The 23,314-nt window shown below is 45.0% G+C and overlaps 1 protein-coding gene across 2 annotated transcripts in view; it reads left to right on the top strand.

Annotated features, from left to right (window-relative positions):
- The window catches only part of Dph2 (Diphthamide biosynthesis 2), a 69,328-nt gene that overhangs the window by 13,849 nt on the left and 32,165 nt on the right, over positions 1-23,314 (top strand). For both annotated transcript variants that reach the window (XM_068367378.1, XM_068367377.1), the window contains exons 3-4: positions 6,689-6,801; positions 14,752-14,972. In XM_068367378.1, the coding sequence (XP_068223479.1) occupies positions 6,689-6,801; positions 14,752-14,972 (334 nt within the window). The remainder of the gene's footprint in view (positions 1-6,688; positions 6,802-14,751; positions 14,973-23,314) is intronic.

Below are 23,314 nucleotides of genomic sequence, written 5' to 3' on the forward strand. Positions count from 1 at the left end.
GCTCTCTCATACCGGATGCCTCTAAGCTCCCGCCGTTTGCCAAGAACAACCCCTGGCGGATGGCTCTTCATTCCCCGTTCTCAGACGGAATGTTGACTCTGGAGGGCCTTGGCACTCGTCCTCTAGAGGACTTTGAATTCTTTCCTCCGGGTCTGGCATTTCCATTTCATGGTTATGCCAGACTTACCGAGGAAGCTTTAGTCCGATTAGACAAGGTCCCCAAAGAGACGGTCATCTTCCCGAAGGAGCAAGCCCAATCTGTTTGGGCCAGATTTTTGAATGACATCGGCTGCACTAACACCATGCTGACGCCTTATAAAAGCTCCTTTACGATGTTCTTAATGGACAAGACCACCTTGACTCCATGCGTCAATAAGGTGGCAGAGCTTGCCTTTCAATATGCTCTGGAGGAGAAGCCCTTGCCTCCCATCCGAGAGGTGGATCCAATCTCCCTCCTTCTTCCCTCAGGTATTGAGTGTTGGGACAACGTCCATACCACCTTTACCTCCGGCAAGCTTGCAGCAGACTGTGCCTCAGTCTTGTTTAGTGAGATGCTTCCCCGTCTCCCGGAATCCCTCATTAAACAGGAATATGATTCCCGCCTACGTGTGGGCCGTACTCTAAACCTGGCCACATCCACGGAGTCGATAGCCTTGACTTACGATACGGAGAGTATTTTTAAGTCTCTCAACAAGGCTACGTTACAGTCTTTATATTACGACTTGTATGACTTCGCTACTGCTAAACGCAGATGTCGCAAGCATGTTCTAGCTGAGGCGACGATTAGGCATGAACCTAATAAACTCATCCGGTCCTCCTGTTGGGGTTCAAATCTCTTCCCCGAGGATCTCGTAGAGGAAGTCTTGGCGGAGGCCACTAGGGTTAATCAGAGCCTTAAAGCCCGTTGGGGTTTGACCCCTAAACGCAAGTATGACCCCGCAAATTATCAAGCCCGGGGTAGGAAGAAGCTTAGACCATATACCTCTACCCAGTTCAGGCAACAACAGAGTGCTTCATCCAACTTCCGGCTGCCTCTTCCTCCATCTTCTGTTGCCCCTGCACAGCCTTCCACCTCTCGGGCTCCTTCGGATGACTATGTCACCGTTCTGCTACCTAAGAGCCAGCTTTCTGGTGCCTCCGCCACTTCCCCTGCCTTTAACCAGTCCTACGAGGCTCATAGCTCTTCCCAGAGTTATGGTAGAGGTAGAGGCTACCACCGTGGCTCTAACCAGAACAAAGGCAGGGGAAGAGCCTTTCGCAGAGGAAAGAACTTCCGAGGCGGACGTGGAGGCAACTCCTCAAACCAATACTGAGGTACAGCAGGTAGGGGGGAGGCTCTATGCCTTCCGCAACAAATGGAGGTTCAGTCCCTGGGCGTTCAGTATCATCTCCAAGGGACTAGGGTGGAGTTGGATTCAAGGACCTCCTCCTCCGAACAAATTTCGTCAACATTCCACTCCGGACCTGGTCGAATTTGTCCAGGATCTTTTACAAAAGAACGCCATACAAGAAACGAAACATCTGAAGTTTCAAGGTCGGCTGTTCAGTGTCCCGAAGAAGGATTCAGACAAGAGAAGAGTGATTCTAGATCTATCCCTTCTCAACTTGTCCATTCAATGCGACAAGTTTCGAATGCTTACCGTCTCGCAGGTGCGGACCTTACTTCCCCGTGGGGCCGTCACCACCTCTATCGATCTTACAGACGCCTACTATCACGTCCCGATAGCGAGACACTTCCGTCCGTACCTAGGCTTTCGCTTAGGGGACAAAAGTTACTCCTTCAAGGTGATGCCTTTCGGGCTCAACATTGCCCCAAGGATCTTCACAAAGCTAGCAGAAGTCGCTGTTCAGGAACTCAGGAATCAAGGGATTCAAGTAGTAGCCTATCTGGACGACTGGCTCATTTGGTCAGACACCTCCCAAAATTGCCTAAAAACCACTCACAAAGTCATCCATTATCTTCAATCTCTAGGCTTCCAGATCAACTTCAAGAAGTCCCGTCTTCTTCCAAAATCGAAGTTCCAATGGCTCGGCCTGCAATGGGATCTTATATCTCATACTCTGTGTCTTCCCAGACCCAAGAGGTTAGAGATTGCAAGGAACACCAAACGCTTTCTCAAAGACAAAGTAAGTTCCAGACGACTCCAAGAGAAGATTCTGGGGTCCCTTCAGTTTGCCTCAGTGACGGATCTTCTTCTGAAGGCAAAATTGAAAGATATCAATCGTGTCTGGCGTTTGAGGGCGAACCGGAAGCTCCGGGACAGGAAAGTCCGCCTTCCTCCCATTCTACGGGAAAGACTTCTTCCTTGGACAAGAGCAAACAGTCTGTCAAAGTCAGTTCCCCTTCGATTTCCGCCTCCGGAATTAATCATTCACACAGACGCATCCCTATCAGGTTGGGGCGGCTATTCTCAGCTCAAGAAAGTTCAAGGTCTTTGGACTCCCTTGTTCCGCCATTTTCACATCAATGTGCTAGAGGCCATGGCAGTTCTTCTAACCCTGAAACGTCTCGCTCTTCCCAAGAAACAACACCTTCGTCTGGTCCTCGACAGCGAAGTGGTGGTCCGCTGCCTCAACAGAGGCGGGTCAAAGTCAGGGCCTCTGAACCATGTTCTAGTAGCCATATTCTCCCTAGCAGCCTCGAACCGTTGGCATCTTTCAGCTGTCCACCTGGCGGGAGTCCGGAATGTAGTGGCAGACGCCCTGTCCCGGACCTCCCCTCTAGAATCGGAATGGTCACTCGATCTAAAGTCATTTCGGTGGATTCTCTCTCAGGTTCCCGGTCTCCAAGTGGACCTCTTCGCCACGGAATCCAACCACAAATTGAGAGTATATGTGGCTCCCAATCTAGACCCTCAGGCTTACGCCACAGACGCCATGTCACAGAATTGGGACAACTGGGAAAAGATTTATCTCTTTCCCCCGGTGAATCTTTTGCTGAAAGTTCTAGACAAACTGAGATCCTTCAAGGGACAAGTAGCCTTGGTCGCACCCAACTGGCCCAAGAGCAACTGGTATCCTCTCCTGCGAGAGTTGAAACTATACCCTCACCCGATACCCAATCCGGTTCTGTCTCAGATAGTACAAACACGCGTTGTGTACGCTTTCTCAAACATTCAGAGCGCCCTAACTTTATGGACTTTATGAAGTTTGCGGCTATGCATGGTGCCAATATTGATCCTCAAAACACCTTGTTCCTAGAATCGGATAAACGGGATTCCACCATCCGTCAGTATGACTCTGCAGTTAAAAAGTTGGCAAAATTTTTAATAGACTCAGACGTGAACTGTATGAACTTGAACCTTACAGTCACTTTCTTTAGATCTTTATTAGAATCAGGTCTGGCAGCCAATACTATCACCACTATTAAATCGGCTCTGAAAAAGATCTTCCTAGTGGGTTTTAACATAGACTTAACCGACTCTTTGTTAGCTTCAATTCCGAAAGCTTGTGCCAGACTGAAACCGGTTACTCGTCCTACCCCGGTGACCTAGTTCCTTAATGACGTACTCAAATTGGCTTCTGATACCATTAACAGTTCTTGTGGTTACATGCCCCTTCTCAGGAAAACACTTTTCCTAGTGAGCTTGGCTTCCGGGGCAAGAATTTCTGAATTGGCAGCCTTGTCGAGAGACCCGGGTCATATTGACTTTCTGCCTTCAGGAGAGGTCCTTCTTTCTCCTAACAAATTCTTTTTGGCTAAGAATGAAGACCCTCAAAACAGATGGACCTCCTGGAAAATTGTTCCCCTCACGCAAGATCCGTCGCTGTGCCCTGTCACTACTCTTAGGTCTTATCTATCCCGGACCTCCTCTAACTCCTCGGGGCCTCTATTCGTTAGAGAACAAGGCGGTACCATTACTATTAAAGGGATCAGGCAACAAATTTTGTATTTTATTAAACAAGCTAACCCTGACTCTTTTCCTCTTGCACATGATATCAGGGCGGTTGCCACCTCGGTGAACTTCTTTCACCACATGAATTTTACAGACCTTTCCAGGTATACAGGGTGGAAATCACCGTCAGTGTTCAAGAAACACTACCTTAAACATTTGGAAGCCCTAAAATTTTCTACAGTAGCCGCAGGGAGCGTAGTTACTCACGAGTAACTCACAGGTTAATGCCTTGACTCTTTATCTCTCCCTCTTACCTGCCTCATTTATACCCTATTGTATTCGTTGGTCGCGCACCTGAATACTGTTATTATATTTGTAAATTTTATGCTCCTGAGTATCTGTATATATTATCACTCACGGCATTATTATACCTACCTTATTGGATTTATGTTCATATTTAAGATACCCTTATAATTGTTTTTTGGTACTCATCTCTGATTAAAGCATCCTGTTTTTCTCTTACGCTTATGTTTTTTCCTTTATTTTGCAAGTTTGGTGACATTTTTCTCTTGTATAGATTCACTGGGCGGCACAGGTTCGAGCCCAGAAAAGGGATTTTGACGTAGGAAAAATCTATTTCTGGGCGAAGGACCTGTGCCGCCCAGTGAACCCTCCCAGCTCCTCTCCCTTGGAGTCCCCAAACTTTGGGTGCTAAGGAGTTGGGTTCTGAGCGGATGCATTGTAGTAGTACCGAGTGAGGTTGAACGGCTCTCCTCTATTGGGGTTCTCTGTCGTGGATTAATCTAAATAGTGCGGGACCTCTGGAATATACGCCCAATTTTATACCGACACCAATAGGTGAGCGAGCTAGTTAACCTAGCACTCCTTTACATTTTTTCTCTGGTATATTTAGCAGTAAATTACCTAAGAATAAGTGCTAAATGGAGCTTATTCACTGGGCGGCACAGGTCCTTCGCCCAGAAATAGATTTTTCCTACGTCAAAATCCCTTTTATAATTAAAATACCATGTTGAAGTAATAATGTTTAAACTTTTTGCACAGCCTGTTCATTTGAAATAACAAACAGTATTATTATTATTATTATTATTATTATTATTACAATGAGGTATAAATGCCTATTTCTTGCTCTTCCTAGCAGCATTATTAGTTTAAGTTTGGATTCCAGCATAAAATTTCAAAAATAACTTGGGTCAATCCTTTGAAGAATATAAAATTACTCTCATCTACAGGTTCAGAAATGCTTTTGTTAGTTTGTTGTTAGAAAGCTACTGCCGGGTATTTTACTTTTATAGGCTTCAGTGTTTTATAGGTGTGAGCGATGGCGTTCCAACCAAATTTTTATTTTCTTATAGTAGAACAAGTTGAATTGTGAGTTGTGCATTATGTTATTTAATTAATCGTCACATTGCTAGAACTGTAAAGTACGCTTGCAAATTTCAAACCTCTTTTGCTCATACATGGCATACAGGCCCTCATCCTTTAATTAGGGAGATTGATTCAGCGCAAGCTTGAGTCGGTCTTTAAAGTTGGACAATAAGTGGTTATTCAGCTAGTGCCCTTTTTGCGAGTGGACAAAGAGGATGTACATCTGTGTGGCATTTCACACCATGAAGTTGTCAGCAAGGGACATTTGGAGCAAAAGGAATGTACTAGCATTCACACTCAGTCACCATGGACAGGATGTAAAGGCAGATTAGCCCCTACACCCTCTTATAGCGTAAAGACTTCTAGCCTTGTATGGCTATCAGGGGATCAAACGTTTGATTACGTAGGGACTCGTCAACCACTCCTCATAGTCCTGGGCCGAAAGATTAAAAGCGAGGGATCTCTGATTGTTTAACCACTTGTTATCCATCTTTAACGACCGATTCCAGCTCATGCTGAAACGATATCCCCTAATTAACATATTAAATTTTGGATGGTGAGGAAAATTAGAAATTACTTTAAGAATTCATTACTTTAAGGAAAGGTGAGCCTCTAGAATTTTAAAGTACGAAAATAGGTTTTGTCTCTATTTCCTGAATCTTTCCTTCAGCATCCAATCTCCTCAGTGTGAGAGTCAGCAATATGAACACCGGGGAAAGTTCATAGAAATTAGAAGAATTTTGTTGATAGAATTACTTATTTCTATACTAACCTGCCTTTCATATATGATCTAATCATGCTGTAGTTTTGCCATACACCATAATATGATCCCAATACTAACACAAAAGGTGTAGGGCAATTACAAGGAGAGAAAACTGGAAATTAATTGGCTACCTTCCATCTTTGCCAAAAGATATATCCATATATAAATAATTCCAGGTTTGTATTAGTTAGGGAAAATACAAATTATATATGAATTTGTCATTTTAATGGTGGACTATGACATTTAACCACTTATGAGAGACTAGCAATATAAGCACTAAGTGAGTATAGAAATAGGTAATTTTATGATCATATTTCTGTTTTTTTGCTGTAAAAATGACTGTACTGTAGTCTGTTTTGCAAACTACCATGTTATTAACCCTTTTACCCCCAAGCTATTTGGAACTTTCCAACCCTTAACCCCCAGGCGTTTTTTTTTTTTTTTTCAAGCACATTTTGCAATATATAATTTTTAAATTGTTCTAACAGCCTTAATTCTCGTCATAGAGAGGTCAGGTTGGTCTCATTCTTTTGGAAAATACCTGAAGTTTCTTATAGTTATCAAAAGTGTGCAAAAGAATATGAATAGCAGTTTTTTGCAAGTACATACCAGTATGTCCATGGGGGTAAAGGGATGAGTTTTGTGAAACGTATCAGTACGTCCATTGGGGGTAAAAGGGTTAACTAAAATTTCATCATTTTAGGTATGCTTGCAGTTTCCAGACGAACTATTAGCTGATGCTCCCGCAGTTGCTAGGGCTCTAACAATACGTTTAAGTCAGAATGTGTATATTCTTGGTGATACAACATACGGAAGGTGAGAATGGTATATTATTGATCATATGTTTAAATTTCTCCCTATCTGATTTCAACTAAAAATATCTTGCAGTTTTATATATAATATGTTCATGTAATTAAAAACCTTACTCTAAGACCAGTCGCCCAGTAACTTTGAGACTTTTTCAATGGATTTTATTGTGGGTGAATGTCTGGAATGCTTTATTATACAGTACAAAGATTTTTTCTGTGGTCATTCATTTTACTATAATTATTGATATTATTTTTTCCCCTTACCCTACACCTTTTTCTGTTATTATTATTATTATTATTATTATTATTATTATTATTATTATTACTTGCTAAGCCATAACCCTAGTTGGAAAAGCAGGATGCTTTAAGCTCAGGGGCACCAACAGGGAAAATAGCTCAGGGAGGAAAGGAAACAAGGAAAAATAAAATATTTTAAGAAGAGCAATGATATTAAAATAAATATCACTTTATAAACTATAAAATCTTTAACAAAACAAAAGGAAGAGAAATAAGATATAAAATAGAACAGTGTGCTTGAGTGTACCCTCAAGTAAGAGAACTCTAACCCAAGACAGTGGAAGACCATGATACAGAGGCTATGGCACTACCCAAGACTAGAGAACAATGGTTTGATTTTGGAGTGTCCCTCTCCTAGAAGAGCTGCTTACTATAGCTAAAGAGTTTCTTCTACCTTAACAAAGAGGAAAGTGGCCACTGAACAATTACATTGCAGTAAGAGGAATTCTTTGGTAATCTCAGTGTTGTCAGGTGTATGAGGACAAAGGAGAATATGTAAAGAATAGGCCAGACTATTCGTTGTGTGAGTGTTTAGGCAAAGGGAAAATGAACCGTAACCAGAGAGAAGGATCCAATGTAGTACTGTCTGGCCAGTCAAAAGACCCCATAACTCTCTAGTAGTAGTATCTCAATGGGTGGCTGGTGCCCTGGCCAACCTAATACTACCTACTTTGTTAGGTCAGGGTAGTGCTCGTATTTGAATGTTGCACTTGTTAATGGGTTTAATCATTGTAAATTGACCCTACATACCCAAGTTGATCAACAGTTTTAAGTTGAAGAAATATTTTCAATTTTTTACTGCTGTAGGTATAAACTACAACTGTATACAGTGTTTTAAAATTACTGTACTGTATAGTACTGTAAACTGTTTAAGCTGGTTTATGATTGAGTACTTTTCCCATTGGTAGTATTTATATATTTTCAATATTTAACTTAGCCGGTGATTATAATAGCTGCAACTCTGTTGCTCGACAGAAAACTCTAAGGTAAAACTCGCCAGCGATCGCTACACAGGTTGCGGGTGTGCCCAACAGCGCCATCTGTTGTCCAGATACCCAGTACTCAATGTAAACAAAGACTCAATTTTCTCTCTGTCGTGCTACCGACAAGACGTACTTACTCGCTGTTGCTAAACTGGATTTGTTTTCACAACTAATTGGTGAAGTACACTATTCTAGTTTTGAGCTTTCGCTGTGCAGGCTTTCTCTTCACAAATCCTTGAACTCTTTTTGATTACGGATTCTTTGTTGATGACTTTTTGATAGTTTTTGAATTCCCCTTTGACCAATTCAAAATGGCTGACCCTTCACAAGTCCCAAAATTTAGGAAGTGCAATGCTAGGGACTGTTCAAGGCGTCTTCCGAAGGCCTCTATCGACCCTCACACTGTTTGTTCCAATTGTCGGGATAAAACCTGTCAATTGGAAGATCGATGTGAGGAGTGCGTTGGGCTTTCGGAATTCGATTTTATCGAATTCCAAAAGTATACACATAGGCTAGAGAGAGATAGAGTTAGGAGAAGTTCCTCTCGTTCTATTGACATTTCCTCTCTTCATGCCCCACAACCTATTCCTTCCCCTGTAGTGGTTGCTCCTAATCCCCCTTCTGGCACTCAGGAACCTTTGATGGCTGATATGATGCGTGCCATCCAAGCTCTGGGTGAGAGAGTTGAGTCCCTGGCTAGTGACCGTAATCAGCTCATGGCGGATGTGAAGGAACTGAAGTGTAAAAGTGCAGTGGGAAGTGTTAAAGTGAGTGATAGTGTTGTGGATAGTGTTGCGCTTGAGGGTTCGTCTGTTCGTGCCTGTCGTCCTCCTAGTCCGGGACCTCTTGCAAGCTCCCAAGTCCAGGGGAGAAGCAATGTCGTACGACAAATGGGTTCGAGAGGCTTTAATCAGCGAACAGACGTTCCCTCCGTGGTATCGGGCGTATCTACCCAAGATCGCCCCTGCCTAACAAAGACGAGAGAGCCCATTTATACCTCGTCTTCGGAAGGTGTTTCTCGCAAGAAACCATGGACCAAGGTCTCACGACCGTTAAAGCGCAAGTCGGTCCCTTCCGCACAAGTCCAACGGCCCAGCTGTAGCCACTGGGTCAGTTCGGACTCGCTGCAGTCATCCGATGACTGCTCACCTCCTAAGAGAGGCAAAGCGGTACCGCTTCAGACAGTAACACCGTCTGTCGCCGCACCTGCTCCTGTAGACCCTAAGTGGTCTTTACTGCAAGACATGCAGTCTCAACTAACGTCGCTTATGCAGGACTTTCGTGCGGAGAAGGTTGCTGCCGCACCAGCTAGTGCAGCTCCTTGCCTACAACCACCCACACGATCGGTTGTGCGTCCTGGGGACGCTGAGGTAACCTTCTCACGCACTCCAGTTGAGAGAGTTCCGCCACCCATGCGTTCCAGTGTGATCTGCCAGCCGCATGTTGACGTTCAGCGACGCACGGAGGTATCCGTTGACGTTCGTGAGGTTCAACAACCGTCAGAGTTGTTTTGTTTTGACGCGGTGCGTCAACCTCCGCAACCCAGTGTGGTTGCCACTGCTCACCCACATCAGTCTAGACAGTCTGGAGTAGACGCTGTGCGTCCCCGCGCTGCTATGGTTGTTGCCAGCTCACAGACTGGGCAGCAGTTCCATGACGTTGCGTCCGGCTCAGTCACGCATGCACCCGTGCGACCTGACTCAGCTAACCAGCCGTTACCCACTCCGTTGCCGCTCCCTCATCAATTCTCGGATGAGGGACTTTCTGATGATGATGGTGCTGCACACGTAGATGAACCGCATTCAGAACTGGACGAGCCTAAGTCTACGCAACCCTCTTTGGACTTTAGGAAAGTTTTGGCCCTGTTCAAAGAGATGTTTCCGGACCAGTTTGTGTCTGTGGCTCCGCGTTCTCCTCCGTCAGAGTTTGTGTTAGGCATGCCGTCCACCACTCCTGCCTTTACTAGACTCGTCCTCGCACGCTCGTCCAAGAGAGCTTTGCGGGTGATAGGAGAATGGCTGCAGCCCAAAAAGAGTTTAGGGAAGACAGCTTTTACGTTTCCCCCTGCTAGACTCTCTTCTAGATCGAGCGTCTGGTATGCCACGGGAGAAGTTCTCGGCTTGGGAGTTCCTGCCTCTGCCCAGGGCGACTTCTCAAGTCTTGTAGACTCTCCCCGCCGCCTAGCCATGAGACGCTCAAAAATATGTTGGTCATCTTCGGACCTGGACCACCTTTTGAAAGGTATCTTTAGAGCCTTCGAGGTTTTTAACTTCCTAGACTGGTGTCTAGGAGCTCTAAGCAGAAAGATCTCTCCGATGGAGAAGGAGACTTCCTTGCTCATTATATCCTGCATGGACAAGGCCGTACGTGATGGGTCTAATGAGCTTGCTGCATCTTTTGTGTCCGGAGTCCTTAAGAAGCGTGAAAACCTATGCTCATTCCTTTCAGCTGGAGTTACACCATGCCAGAGATCCGAACTTCTGTTTGCTCCTCTTTCCAAGTGCCTTTTTCCAGAGGACCTTATTAAGGAAATTGCCGCTTCTTTGATACAGAAGGATACTCACGATCTTGTTGCGTCATCTGCTCGCAAAGCCACCCCTTTGCCTACCCTGTCAGCTAGACCAAGGATGGACACTCCAGCGTCCCGTTTTATTCCGCCCTTTCGTGGCAGAGCCTCCAGCAGAGGAGGTGCTCGTGCCGAAGGGAGACGTGGAAAGAAGAAAGGAACCAAGTCCTTTAAGGGCAGAGTCTGACTGCCAGCTTCTTCAGACAGCAGTGGGAGCCAGACTCAAGAACTTCTGGCAGACCTGGGAAAAGAGAGGCGCAGATGCACAATCTGTGAAGTTGCTCAGAGAGGGGTACAAGATCCCGTTTGTACGAAAACCCCCTCTAGCAACGTCTCCCATCGATCTCTCTCCCAGGTACAGAGAGGAAGACGAGAGACGAGCATTGAAACAGGAAGTGTCTCTCTTACTAGAGAAGGGAGCGGTAGTCAAAGTCCTGGACCATCAAACCCCGGGATTCTACAACCGTCTCTTCTTGGTGTCAAAGAAGACAGGAGGGTGGAGGCCGGTGCTAGACGTCAGTGCGCTGAATGTCTTTGTCACAAAGCAGACGTTCTCCATGGAGACCACAAAGTCGGTTCTAGCAGCGGTCAGAAGGGAAGACTGGATGGTCTCTTTAGACCTAAGGGACGCATACTTCCACGTCCCCATCCACCCGGACTCCCAACCTTTTCTGAGATTCGTTTTCGAAAAGGTTGTCTACCAGTTTCAAGCCCTGTGCTTTGGCCTAAGCACAGCTCCTCTTGTGTTTACGAGGCTGATGAGGAATGTAGCCAAATTCCTTCATTTAGCGGACATCCGAGCCTCCCTCTATTTGGACGACTGGCTTCTCAGAGCTTCTTCCAGTCGTCGCTGTCTGAAGGATCTAAAGTGGACTCTAGATCTGACCAAGGAATTGGGTCTCCTTGTCAATATGGAAAAGTCACAAGTGGTCCCATCCCAAACTATTGTGTATTTAGGGATGGAGATTCACAGTCTAGCTTTTCGGGCTTTTCTGTCGGCCCCCGGAACAAGCCAAGCCCAGTTATGCATCCAGAACATGCTGAAGAAGGAACGATGTTCAGTCAGGAAGTGGATGAGTCTGATAGGGACGCTATCATCCCTGGAACAGTTCGTGTCATTAGGAAGACTACACCTCCGTCCTCTTCAATATCACCTAGCATTTCACTGGAAAAAGGACAAGACGCTAGAAGCGGTCTCGATCCCCATTTCCGAGAAGATGAAGTCTTGCCTGACATGGTGGAAGGACAGTATCAGCCTCAGAGAGGGTCTGCCCCTGGCAGTTCAGACTCCCAACCACGTTCTCTTCTCGGACGCATCGGACGTAGGCTGGGGTGCGACATTAGACGGTTGGGAATGCTCGGGAATTTGGAACTCGAGTCAAAGGACAATGCATATCAACTGCAAGGAGCTACTGGCAGTACATCTGGCCTTGAAAAGCTTCAGGTCTCTCCTTCAAGGCAAAGTGGTGGAGGTGAACTCGGACAACACCACAGCTTTGGCATACATCTCCAAGCAAGGAGGGACCCACTCACTGACGTTGTACGAGATCGCAAGGGACCTCCTCACCTGGTCAAAAGGTCTAAACATATCACTAGTAACGAGGTTCATCCAAGGCAACTTGAATGTCATGGCAGATTGTCTCAGTCGGAAGGGACAAATAATTCCAACAGAATGGACCCTCCACAAGGATGTATGCAAGAGACTTTGGGCCACCTGGGGCCAGCCAACCATAGATCTCTTTGCAACCTCGATGACCAAGAGGCTCCCAATATATTGCTCACCAATCCCGGACCCAGCAGCAGTTCATATAGATGCCTTTCTCCTAGATTGGTCACATCTAGATCTATATGCATTCCCTCCGTTCAAGATTGTCAACAAGGTACTGCAGAAGTTCGCCTCTCACGAAGGGACAAGGTTGACGCTAGTTGCTCCCCTCTGGCCCGCGAGAGAATGGTTCACCGAGGTACTTCGATGGCTAGTAGACGTTCCCAGAACGCTTTCTCTAAGGGTGGACCTTCTACGTCAGCCACACGTAAAGAAGGTACACCAAGGCCTCCACGCTCTTCGTCTGACTGCCTTCAGACTATCGAAAGACTCTCGAGAGCTAGAGGCTTTTCGAAGGAGGCAGCCAGAGCGATTGCTAGAGCAAGGAGAACATCCACCCTTAGAGTCTACCAATCGAAGTGGGAAGTCTTCCGAAACTGGTGCAAGTCAGTATCTGTATCCTCGACCAGTACCTCTGTAACTCAAATAGCTGACTTCCTCTTATATCTGAGGAAAGAACGATCTCTTTCAGCTCCCACTATCAAGGGTTACAGAAGCATGTTGGGATCAGTCTTCCGTCACAGAAGCTTAGATCTTTCCAACAATAAAGATCTACAGGACCTCCTTAAGTCTTTTGAGACCACGAAGGAGCGTCGTTTGGTTACACCTGGTTGGAATTTAGACGTGGTACTAAGATTCTTCATGTCAGACAGGTTCGAGCCGCTACAATCAGCCTCCCTGAAAGATCTCACCTTAAAGACTCTTTTCCTGGTATGCTTAGCCACAGCTAAAAGAGTCAGTGAGATTCATGCCTTCAGCAAGAACATCGGATTTTCATCTGAAACGGCTACATGTTCTCTACAACTTGGTTTTTTAGCCAAAAACGAGCTGCCTTCTCGACTTTGGCCAAAATCGTTCGATATTCCAAGCTTATCGAATATGGTTGGAAATGAACTAGAAAGAGTCTTATGCCCTGTGAGAGCTCTTAAGTTCTATTTAAAACGAACTAAACCTTTACGAGGCCCGTCTGAAGCTTTATGGTGTTCAGTTAAGAAACCATCTTTGCCTATGTCAAAGAATGCCTTATCCTATTTTATCAGACTGTTAATACGAGAAGCTCATTCCCATCTGAGTGAGGAAGACCAAGCTTTGCTGAAGGTAAGGACACACGAAGTTAGAGCTGTCGCAACTTCCGTGGCCTTTAAACAAAATAGATCTCTGCGAAGTATAATGGACGCAACCTATTGGAGAAGCAAGTCAGTGTTCGCGTCTTTTTATCTTAAGGATGTCCAGTCTCTTTACGAGGACTGCTACACTCTGGGACCATTCGTAGCAGCGAGTGCAGTAGTGGGTGAGGGCTCAACCACTACAATTCCCTAATTCCATAACCTTTTTAATCTTTCTCTTGAAATGTTTTTATTGTTGTTTTTGGGTTGTCCGGAAGGCTAAGAAGCCTTTCGCATCCTGGTTGATTTGGCGGGTGGTCAAAGTCATTTCTTGAGAAGCGCCTAGATTAGGGGTTTTGATGAGGTCCTGTTGTATGGGTTGCAACCCTTGATACTTCAGATCCTAGGGGTCGATCAGCATCCTGAGAGGATCGCGAGGCTCCGTAAGGAATACGTACTTAAAAAGGCAGAGTAATTGTTCAAGTCGACTTCCTTACCAGGTACCTATTTATTTTGTTTTTGTTATTTTGATAACTTCTAAAATGAAATAAAAACTCTTAGCTCATAATAATGTAAACATATATTGCTGGTCTCTACCCACCCCCCTGGGTGGGAATCAGCTATTATAATCACCGGCTAAGTTAAATATTGAAAAATGTTATTTTGATAATAAAATAAATTTTTGAATATACTTACCCGGTGATTATAAATTAAAGGACCCTCCCTTCCTCCCCAATAGAGACGCAGTGGAACGAGGAGAAAATTGAGTCTTTGTTTACATTGAGTACTGGGTATCTGGACGACAGATGGCGCTGTTGGGCACACCCGCAACCTGTGTAGCGATCGCTGGCGAGTTTTACCTTAGAGTTTTCTGTCGAGCAACAGAGTTGCAGCTATTATAATCACCGGGTAAGTATATTCAAAAATTTATTTTATTATCAAAATAACATTTTCACAACCTTAATTTGGCTTATTCTGCCTTTTCCAGTACATGTAGTTGAGAAATAGATACGTGGTTTATATTCATAGTACCTAGGTATTTGTAATTTTCCATCCTTCCTTGCATAATTTATCCTAGAATAATTTAAGTTACCTTAAAATTTCTCTTTATCACTTATTCATGAATAAGTTGCCCATCACGGTAATATACATTGATTTTAGATTTCACATATTATTATAGCTGCTGTGTTGATGAGGTTGCTGCTGAACATGTCGGTGCAGATGCAGTAATTCATTTTGGTCGTACCTGCCTTAGTCCGTCGAGAAGGTTACCTATTCTTTATATATTTACAAGAATACCTGTTGATGTCCATAAAGTGGTATCAAAGCTTTGTGCAGAAGTTGAAGATTCTTCTAGCAAACTCATCTTTGTTTATGACACAAGATGCCATTATATTGCAGGTAAGTGTGCTTTTTCATAATGTGCAGTAGTGCTTTTCATTGTTATTTTAAAATTGGTACCAGATCACTGAGTCACACTGCCTATAAAACCAATAACCCCTTTCAGGAGCTACTACTGTATCTGGTGCTGACATACAAAGTAGAACTTTTCTGTTATTTTGGAAAGGTGAAACTACTACTCCACATACCTAGTTAGTATTGGAGGCCCTAAAATCCTTTTGAGAGGAGGATATGATTTTATTTTTTTTACAATAGTTTCCCTTCCTTTTACAGATACAGGTACTGACTGTTTAGTGCTAGCACTTGAGTAATTTTGTTTGTTTCTTGCCCTCCAAATGTTAGTGTTTTGTTTCCTATACTGTAATTTCAGAAGTAATTTTACTGTCCTAGACATTTTGTCTCTTGGTAACATAAAAGTGGGGTTGATTTCTGGCACCATTTTGATAAAGGCCTTTCATTATCGAGTTCCAATCGTTACACCGTTATGAAATATTAAGGAAGTTTAACTTCCGATATTTACCCCTTGGTTAGGCTAGCATAGCCTCTTTTGGGGCTGTATAGCTAGGGTAAGAATGAATATTACTACTTTTATTTGTACTGTAGTCAGTGTCTGGCTGAATGTTGGCTGAATTTCGACCGTGTGTTCATTAGCTTATCGTTAAAAACTTACTTGTTCCTACATCATATGCACTCTCGTCCTGTAATTAGGGAGATTAATTCAGTACAATTTGGAATCGATTATTAAAGTTTAATAACAAGGGGTTATCCAACTGGTGAGGGTGCAGGGCAAGAAGCCCTTTTCCCTTTCCAGTTAGAGATTTTTCATTTTTGTTTTGGCTGCTGTCATGTACGTATGTACAGTCAGCTTCTAAAAAAATTGAATTTTTCTTCCTCTTTTGCTGGAAGTGAATGGTTGTTAGTGATGGAATGGAAGCAAGCAGTTCTTGTTTGCTGGGAGGGGAGAGGATAACATGTCAACTGGTTTATGGCTAAGCTGGCTGTTGATCCTCACTCCCTCTTATAAGGAGACGAAGCATTACTCACTTTGAGAAGTTCTCCTCCATTCTCCTAAGACAAAGGGGATAATGGTGGAATATATACCACCCTGTAGATCATTCTACCCCTTGTATAGTATTCTGGACTGCTATTCCTTTTGGGCAAAGGGATTCTTTCTTGGTTCACGTACCAATCTTTTTGAACAAGCCAGGGCCTATCAGCCTATTCATCTCAGTGATAGACAGACTGGAAGTTGCTGGAGTCTTCTCTTTCGCTCCCTTACGTGACAAGTTAGATTGACATTTCTAGATTTAAAGGCCGCTCTTGAAGGGCAGAGGCAAGGGTCAGTGATATTGCCCTAGCTAGCAGGACAATGCCCTAGAGACTGAACATACTGTATATACATATAATCAGTGCCCAAGCCCCCTCTTCACCCAAGCTAGGACCAGATAGGGCCAGGCAATGGTTACTAATGACTCAGCAGGTAGATCTGTAGATCGATAGTCTTACTCAAACCTTCTATCCTTAGCTCACAAGGATGGTGAGGTTGCAGACACTAAAGAAACTATCTAGTTTGAGGGAGATTCAAACCCCAGTCTGGCAAGTGCCAGGCTGGGAAGCTTCCAATAGACCACCAAAAAAACCTACCAGTTTGGTTTTATGGGGACTTTCGACCCACGAAGCAATGATTTTTCCTACTTAATAGGATGATTGTTAGTATTCTGCGTAGGAACAAATAAATTTTTTAAGTAATTTGTATTTTTTCTAGCCATACAAACCTAAGTCATATAAGTTAAACGTTCCTCCTCAACTACCCCTCTCAGTCCTGAGCCGGAAGGCCATAAATGAAGAGCTTTTAATAGGCTCCTCCTCCTCACTCCTAACTCATGGTTATCTGCCTCATTAAACGATTCAATGACAATTTAACTCGTGCTGAAAACATATTCCTTACTTAAAGGACAGTTGTTCCAACACGGTTACTTACCTAGAACTACCTTCTTAGGAGTTACTGGTAACTCTACCTAACCGACCAGCTTTCGACCAGCTTTTTGTATAGTTTACCCTCTTTCTGTTTTCTACGGGGTCAACCTCAGGCAGTGTGATACATGCTATAGCTGAGAAAAATACAAATTACCTTAAAAATTTGTGATATTTACCAATGCAAATTGTATTTAGTTCACCAACAAATAATTTATATTACCTGAGAAGGGAGGGGACCTAGTTATGTACAGTGAACCCTCGTTAGATAGGTTCCAGACCCGGCCGCGATAGGTGAAAATCCGCGAAGTAGTGACACCATATTTACCTATTTATTCAACATGTATATTCAGACTTTTAAAACCTTCCCTTGTACGTAGTACTGTTAACAAACTACCCTTTAATGTACAGAACACTTAATGCATGTACTACAGTACCCTAAACTAAATCAGGCACAAATATTAAAGGCGATTTTATATCATGCGTTTCCTAAACACGCTAAAAAGCACGATAAAAAATGGCAACCAATGTTTTGTTTACGTTTATCTCTGATCATAATGAAGAAAAAAACTGGAGGTAGAGCTTTGCTTATTACCCAGACATATTTCCCATACTTTTCCCTTAGAACTACATCACATCTTCCTACTTTAGATATATATATATATATTTATAGATATATATATATATATATATATATATATATATATATATATATATATATATATATATATATATATATATATATATATATATATATATATATATATATATATATACATATATATTTATATATATATATTTTTCAATATTAAACTTAGCTGGTGATTATATAAGCTGCAGCTCTGCAGGTAGGGGGTGTACATCAACAGCGCCATCTGTCGAGCAGGTACTCAGTACTCAATGTAAACACAGAACTCAATTTTCTCTCTGTCGTGCCACCGGCAAGACCTACTAAATTCGCTGTTGCTTACTGGATTGGTTTTCACATATTTGGTGAAGTACACATTTCTAGTTTTGAGCTTTCGCTTTGCAGACGTTATCTTCAATACATCCTTGCATTCTTTTATTGATTTTGGATTATTTGTTGACGACTTTGGATAGATTTTGAATTCCCCTTTGACTACTTCAAAATGGCCGACCCTTCTCAAGTCCCTAAGTTTAGGAAATGTAATGCCAGGGACTGTTCAAGGCGTCTTCCGAAGGCCTCTATCGATCCTCACACCGTTTGTTCCAATTGTCGGGATAAGGCCTGTCAATTGGAAGATCGATATGAGGAATGCGTTGGGCTTTCGGAATTCGATTTCATCGAATTCCAGAAATACACACGTAGGCTAGAGAGAGAGAGAGTCAGGAGAAGTTCATCTCGCTCCGTTGATATTTCCTCTCCTCATGCCCCACAACCTATTCCTTCCCCTGTAGTGGTTGCTCCTGATCCCCCTTCTAGCACTCAACAACCTTCGATGGCAGATATGATGCGTGCCATCCAGGCTCTGGGTGAGAGAGTCGAGTCATTGGCGAGTGACCGTAACCAACTCATGGCAGACGTCAAGGAGTTGAAGTGTAAGAGTGCTGTGGGTAGTGACAAAGTGAGTGGTAGTGTTGTGGAAAGTGTTATAGATAGTGTTGCGCTTGAGGGTTCGTCTGTTCGTGCCTGTCGTCCTCCCAGTCCGGGTCCTCTTGCAAGCTCCCAAGCCCAGGGGAGAAGCAATGTCGTACGACCAAAGGGTTCGAGAGGCTTTAATCAGCGAACAGACGTTCCCTCCGTGGTTTCGGGCGTATCTAACCAAGATCGCCCCACCCACACGAAGACGAGAGAGCCCATTTATTCCTCGTCTGCGGAAGAGGTTTCTCGAAAGAAACCATGGACCAAGGTCTCGCGGCCTCTTAAGCGTAAGTCGGTCCCTTCCGCGCAATTCCAACGGCCCAGTTGTAGCCACTGGGTCAGTTCGGACTCGCTGCAGTCTTCAGATGACTGCACACCTCCTAAGAGAGGCAAAGCGGTACCGCATCAGGCAGTAACACCGTCTGTTGCCGCATCTGCTACTGTAGACCCTAAGTGGTCGTTGCTGCAGACCATGCAGACACAGTTAACGTCATTAATGCAGGACTTTCGTGCGGAGAAGGTTGACGCTGCACCAACCTCTAGCCTACAACCATCCACGGTTGTGCGTCCAGTGGACGCTGAGGCTACCTTCTCCCGCACTCCAGCTGTGAGAGTCCCGCCACCCATGCGTTCCAGTGTACCCTGCCAGCCGCATGTTGACGTTCAGCGACGCACGGAACCTTCCGTTGACGTTCGCGAGTTACAACAACAACCTAAGTTGTTTTGTTTTGACGCGGTGTGTCAACCTCCGCAACCCAGTGTGGTTACCACTACTCGCCCACAGCAGACTAGACAGTCAGGAGTAGACTTTTTGCGCCCCCGCGCTGCTATGGTTGTTGCCAGTTCACAGACTGGGCAACAGTTCCATGACGTTGCGTCCGGTTCAGTCACGCATGCACCCGTGCTGCCGGACTCAGCTGACCAGCCGATTCCTACTCCTTTGCCGCTTCCTCCTCAGTTTTCAGATGATGGACTCTCTGATGATGACGACGCTGCACACATTGACGACCCGCATACTGACATCGACGAACCCAAGACTCCTTCAGACTTAGACCATCTGTTAAAAGGAGTGTTCAGAGCCTTCGAGGTTTTTAACTTTTTGGATTGGTGTTTGGGAGCGTTGAGCAGGAAGACCTCCCCTTCTGACAAGGAAACTTCCATGCTCATTATGTCCTGCATGGACAAGGCCATACGTGACGGATCCAGTGAGCTTGCGGCTTCGTTCGTTTCCGGGGTTCTCAAGAAACGGGAAAACCTTTGCTCGTTCCTGTCAGCTGGAGTAACACAGTGTCAGAGATCGGAACTTCTTTTTGCTCCTCTCTCAAAGTGCCTCTTCCCAGAGGAATTGATAAAGGAGATTGCTACCTCCTTGATTCAGAAGGACACCCATGACCTGGTTGCGTCCTCTGCCCGCAAAGCCACCCCTTTGCCTACCGTATCTAGACCCAGGATGGACACTCCAGCGTCCAGATTCATTCCGCCCTTTCGTGGCAGAGCCTCCAGCAGAGGAGGTGCTCGTGCCGAAGGGAGACGCGGGAAGAAGAAAGGTACCAAGTCCTTTAAAGGCAGAGTCTGACTGCCACCTTCTTCAGACAGCAGTGGGAGCCAGACTCAAGAACTTCTGGCAGATCTGGGAGAAAAGGGGCGCAGATGCACAATCTGTGAAGTTGCTAAGAGATGGGTACAAGATTCCGTTTGTCCGCAAACCCCCTCTAGCAACGTCTCCCATCGATCTCTCTCCCAGGTACAAAGAGGAAGACAAGAGGCTAGCCTTGAAGCAGGAGGTGTCTCTCTTGCTACAAAAGGGAGTGGTAGTCAAAGTCCGGGACCATCAATCCCCGGGCTTCTACAACCGTCTCTTCTTAGTGGTAAAGAAGACAGGAGGGTGGAGACCGGTGCTAGACGTCAGTGCGCTGAATGTCTTTGTCAAAAAGCAGACGTTCGCCATGGAGACCACAAAGTCAGTTCTAGCAGCGGTCAGAAAGGAAGACTGGATGGTCTCTTTAGACCTAAGGGACGCATACTTTCATGTCCCCATCCACCCAGAATCCCAACCTTTGCTGAGGTTCGTTTACGACAAGGTTGTCTACCAATTTCGAGCCCTGAGCTTTGGCCTAAGCACGGCTCCTCTTGTTTTTACGAGGCTGATGAGGAATATTGCCAAATTCCTGCATTTAGCGGATATCAGAGCCTCCCTCTATTTGGACGACTGGCTTCTAAGAGCGTCTTCCAGTCGTCGCTGTCTGGAGAATCTAAAGTGGACTCTAGATCTGATCAAGGAATTGGGTCTCCTGGTCAATATGGAAAAGTCCCAACTGGTCCCATCCCAAACTATAGTTTACTTAGGGATGGAGATTCACAGTCAAGCTTTTCGGGCTTTTCCGTCGACCCCCAGAACAAGTCAAGCCCAGGTATGCATCCAGAACATGCTAAAGAAGAAACGTTGTTCAGTCAGACAGTGGATGAGTCTGATAGGGACACTATCATCCCTGGAACAGTTCGTTTCGTTAGGGAGACTACACCTCCGTCCCCTGCAATTTCATCTAGCTGTTTACTGGGAAAAGGACAAGACGCTAGAAGCGGTCTCGATCCCCATTTCCGAGAAGATGAAGTCAACACTGACTTGGTGGAAGGACAGTATCAACCTCAGAGAGGGTCTGCCCCTGGCTGTTCAGACCCCCAACCACATTCTCTTCTCGGACGCATCGGACACGGGCTGGGGTGCGACACTAGACGGTCGGGAATGCTCGGGAACGTGGAACTCGAATCAAAGAGCGTTACACATCAACTGCAAGGAGCTACTGGCAGTTCATCTGGCCTTGAAAAGCTTCAAGTCCCTCCTTCAAGGCAAAGTGGTGGAGGTGAACTCGGACAACACCACGGCCTTGGCGTACATCTCCAAGCAAGGAGGGACCCATTCTATGACGTTGTACGAGATCGCAAGGGACCTCCTCACCTGGTCAAGAGATCTAAACCTCTCTCTAGTAACGAGGTTCATACAAGGCAATATGAATGTCATGGCGGATTGCCTCAGTCGGAAGGGTCAAATCATCCCAACAGAATGGACCCTTCACAAAGATGTGTGCAAGAGACTATGGGCCACATGGGGCCAACCTACCATAGATCTCTTCGCAACTTCAAGGACCAAGAGGCTCCCAATATATTGCTCACCGATCCCGGACCCAGCAGCAGTTCATATAGATGCCTTTCTGCTGGATTGGTCCCATCTAGACCTTTATGCATTCCCCCCGTTCAAGATTGTCAACAAGGTACTGCAGAAGTTCGCCTCTCACGAAGGGACAAGGTTGACGTTGGTTGCTCCCCTCTGGCCCGCGAGAGAATGGTTCACCGAGGTACTTCAATGGCTAGTGGACGTGCCCAGAACTCTTCCTCTAAGAGTGGACCTTCTACGTCAGCCACACGTAAAGAAGGTACACCCAGACCTCCACGCTCTTCGTCTGACTGCCTTCAGACTATCGAAAGACTCTCGAGAGCTAGAGGCTTTTCGAAGGAGGCAGCCAGGGCAATTGCTAGAGCAAGGAGGACATCCACTCTTAGAGTCTACCAGTCGAAGTGGGAAGTCTTCCGAAACTGGTGCAAGTCGGTATCAGTATCCTCAACCAGTACCTCTGTAACCCAAATAGCTAACTTCCTATTATACCTGAGGAAGGAAAGATCTCTTTCAGCTCCCACGATCAAAGGTTACAGAAGCATGTTGGCAGCAGTCTTCCGTCACAGAGGCTTAGATCTTTCTAACAACAAAGATCTACAGGACCTCCTTAAGTCTTTTGAGACCTCGAAGGAGAGTCGTTTGGCTACACCGGGTTGGAATTTAGACGTGGTACTAAGATTCCTTATGTCAGAAAGGTTCGAGCCACTACAATCAGCCTCCCTGAAAGATCTCACTTTAAAGACTCTTTTCCTCGTTTGCCTAGCAACAGCTAAAAGAGTCAGTGAGATACACGCCTTCAGCAAGAACATCGGATTTTCATCTGAAACGGCTACATGTTCTTTACAGCTTGGTTTTCTAGCCAAAAACGAGCTACCTTCTCGTCCTTGGCCGAAATCGTTCGATATTCCAAGCCTTTCAAATTTGGTTGGAAATGAACTAGAAAGAGTCTTATGCCCTGTTAGAGCTCTTAAGTTCTATTTAAGACGAACTAAACCTTTACGAGGACAGTCAGAAGCTTTATGGTGTGCTATTAAGAAACCTTCTTTACCTATGTCAAAGAATGCAGTTTCCTATTATATCAGACTGTTGATACGAGAAGCTCATTCCCATCTGAATGAGGAAGACCATGCTTTGCTGAAGGTAAGGACACATGAAGTTAGAGCTGTCGCAACTTCAGTGGCCTTTAAACAAAATAGATCTCTGCAGAGTATAATGGACGCAACCTATTGGAGAAGCAAGTCAGTGTTCGCGTCTTTTTATCTTAAAGATGTCCAGTCTCTTTACGAGAACTGCTACACCCTGGGACCATTCGTAGCAGCGAGTGCAGTAGTGGGTGAGGGCTCAACCACTACATTCCCCTAATTCCATAACCTTTTTAATCTTTCTCTTGAAATGTTTTTATTGTTGTTTTTTGGGTTGTCCGGAAGGCTAAGAAGCCGTTCGCATCCTGGTTGATTTGGCGGGTGGTCAAATTCTTTTCTTGAGAAGCGCCTAGATTAGAGGTTTTGATGAGGTCCTTTAGTATGGGTTGCAACCCTTGATACTTCAGCTCCTAGGAGTCGCTCAGCATCCTAAGAGGATCGCGAGGCTCAG

The sequence above is a fragment of the Palaemon carinicauda genome, chromosome 45 (assembly GCF_036898095.1).
Source record: "Palaemon carinicauda isolate YSFRI2023 chromosome 45, ASM3689809v2, whole genome shotgun sequence".
NCBI classification, from domain to species: domain Eukaryota; kingdom Metazoa; phylum Arthropoda; class Malacostraca; order Decapoda; family Palaemonidae; genus Palaemon; species Palaemon carinicauda.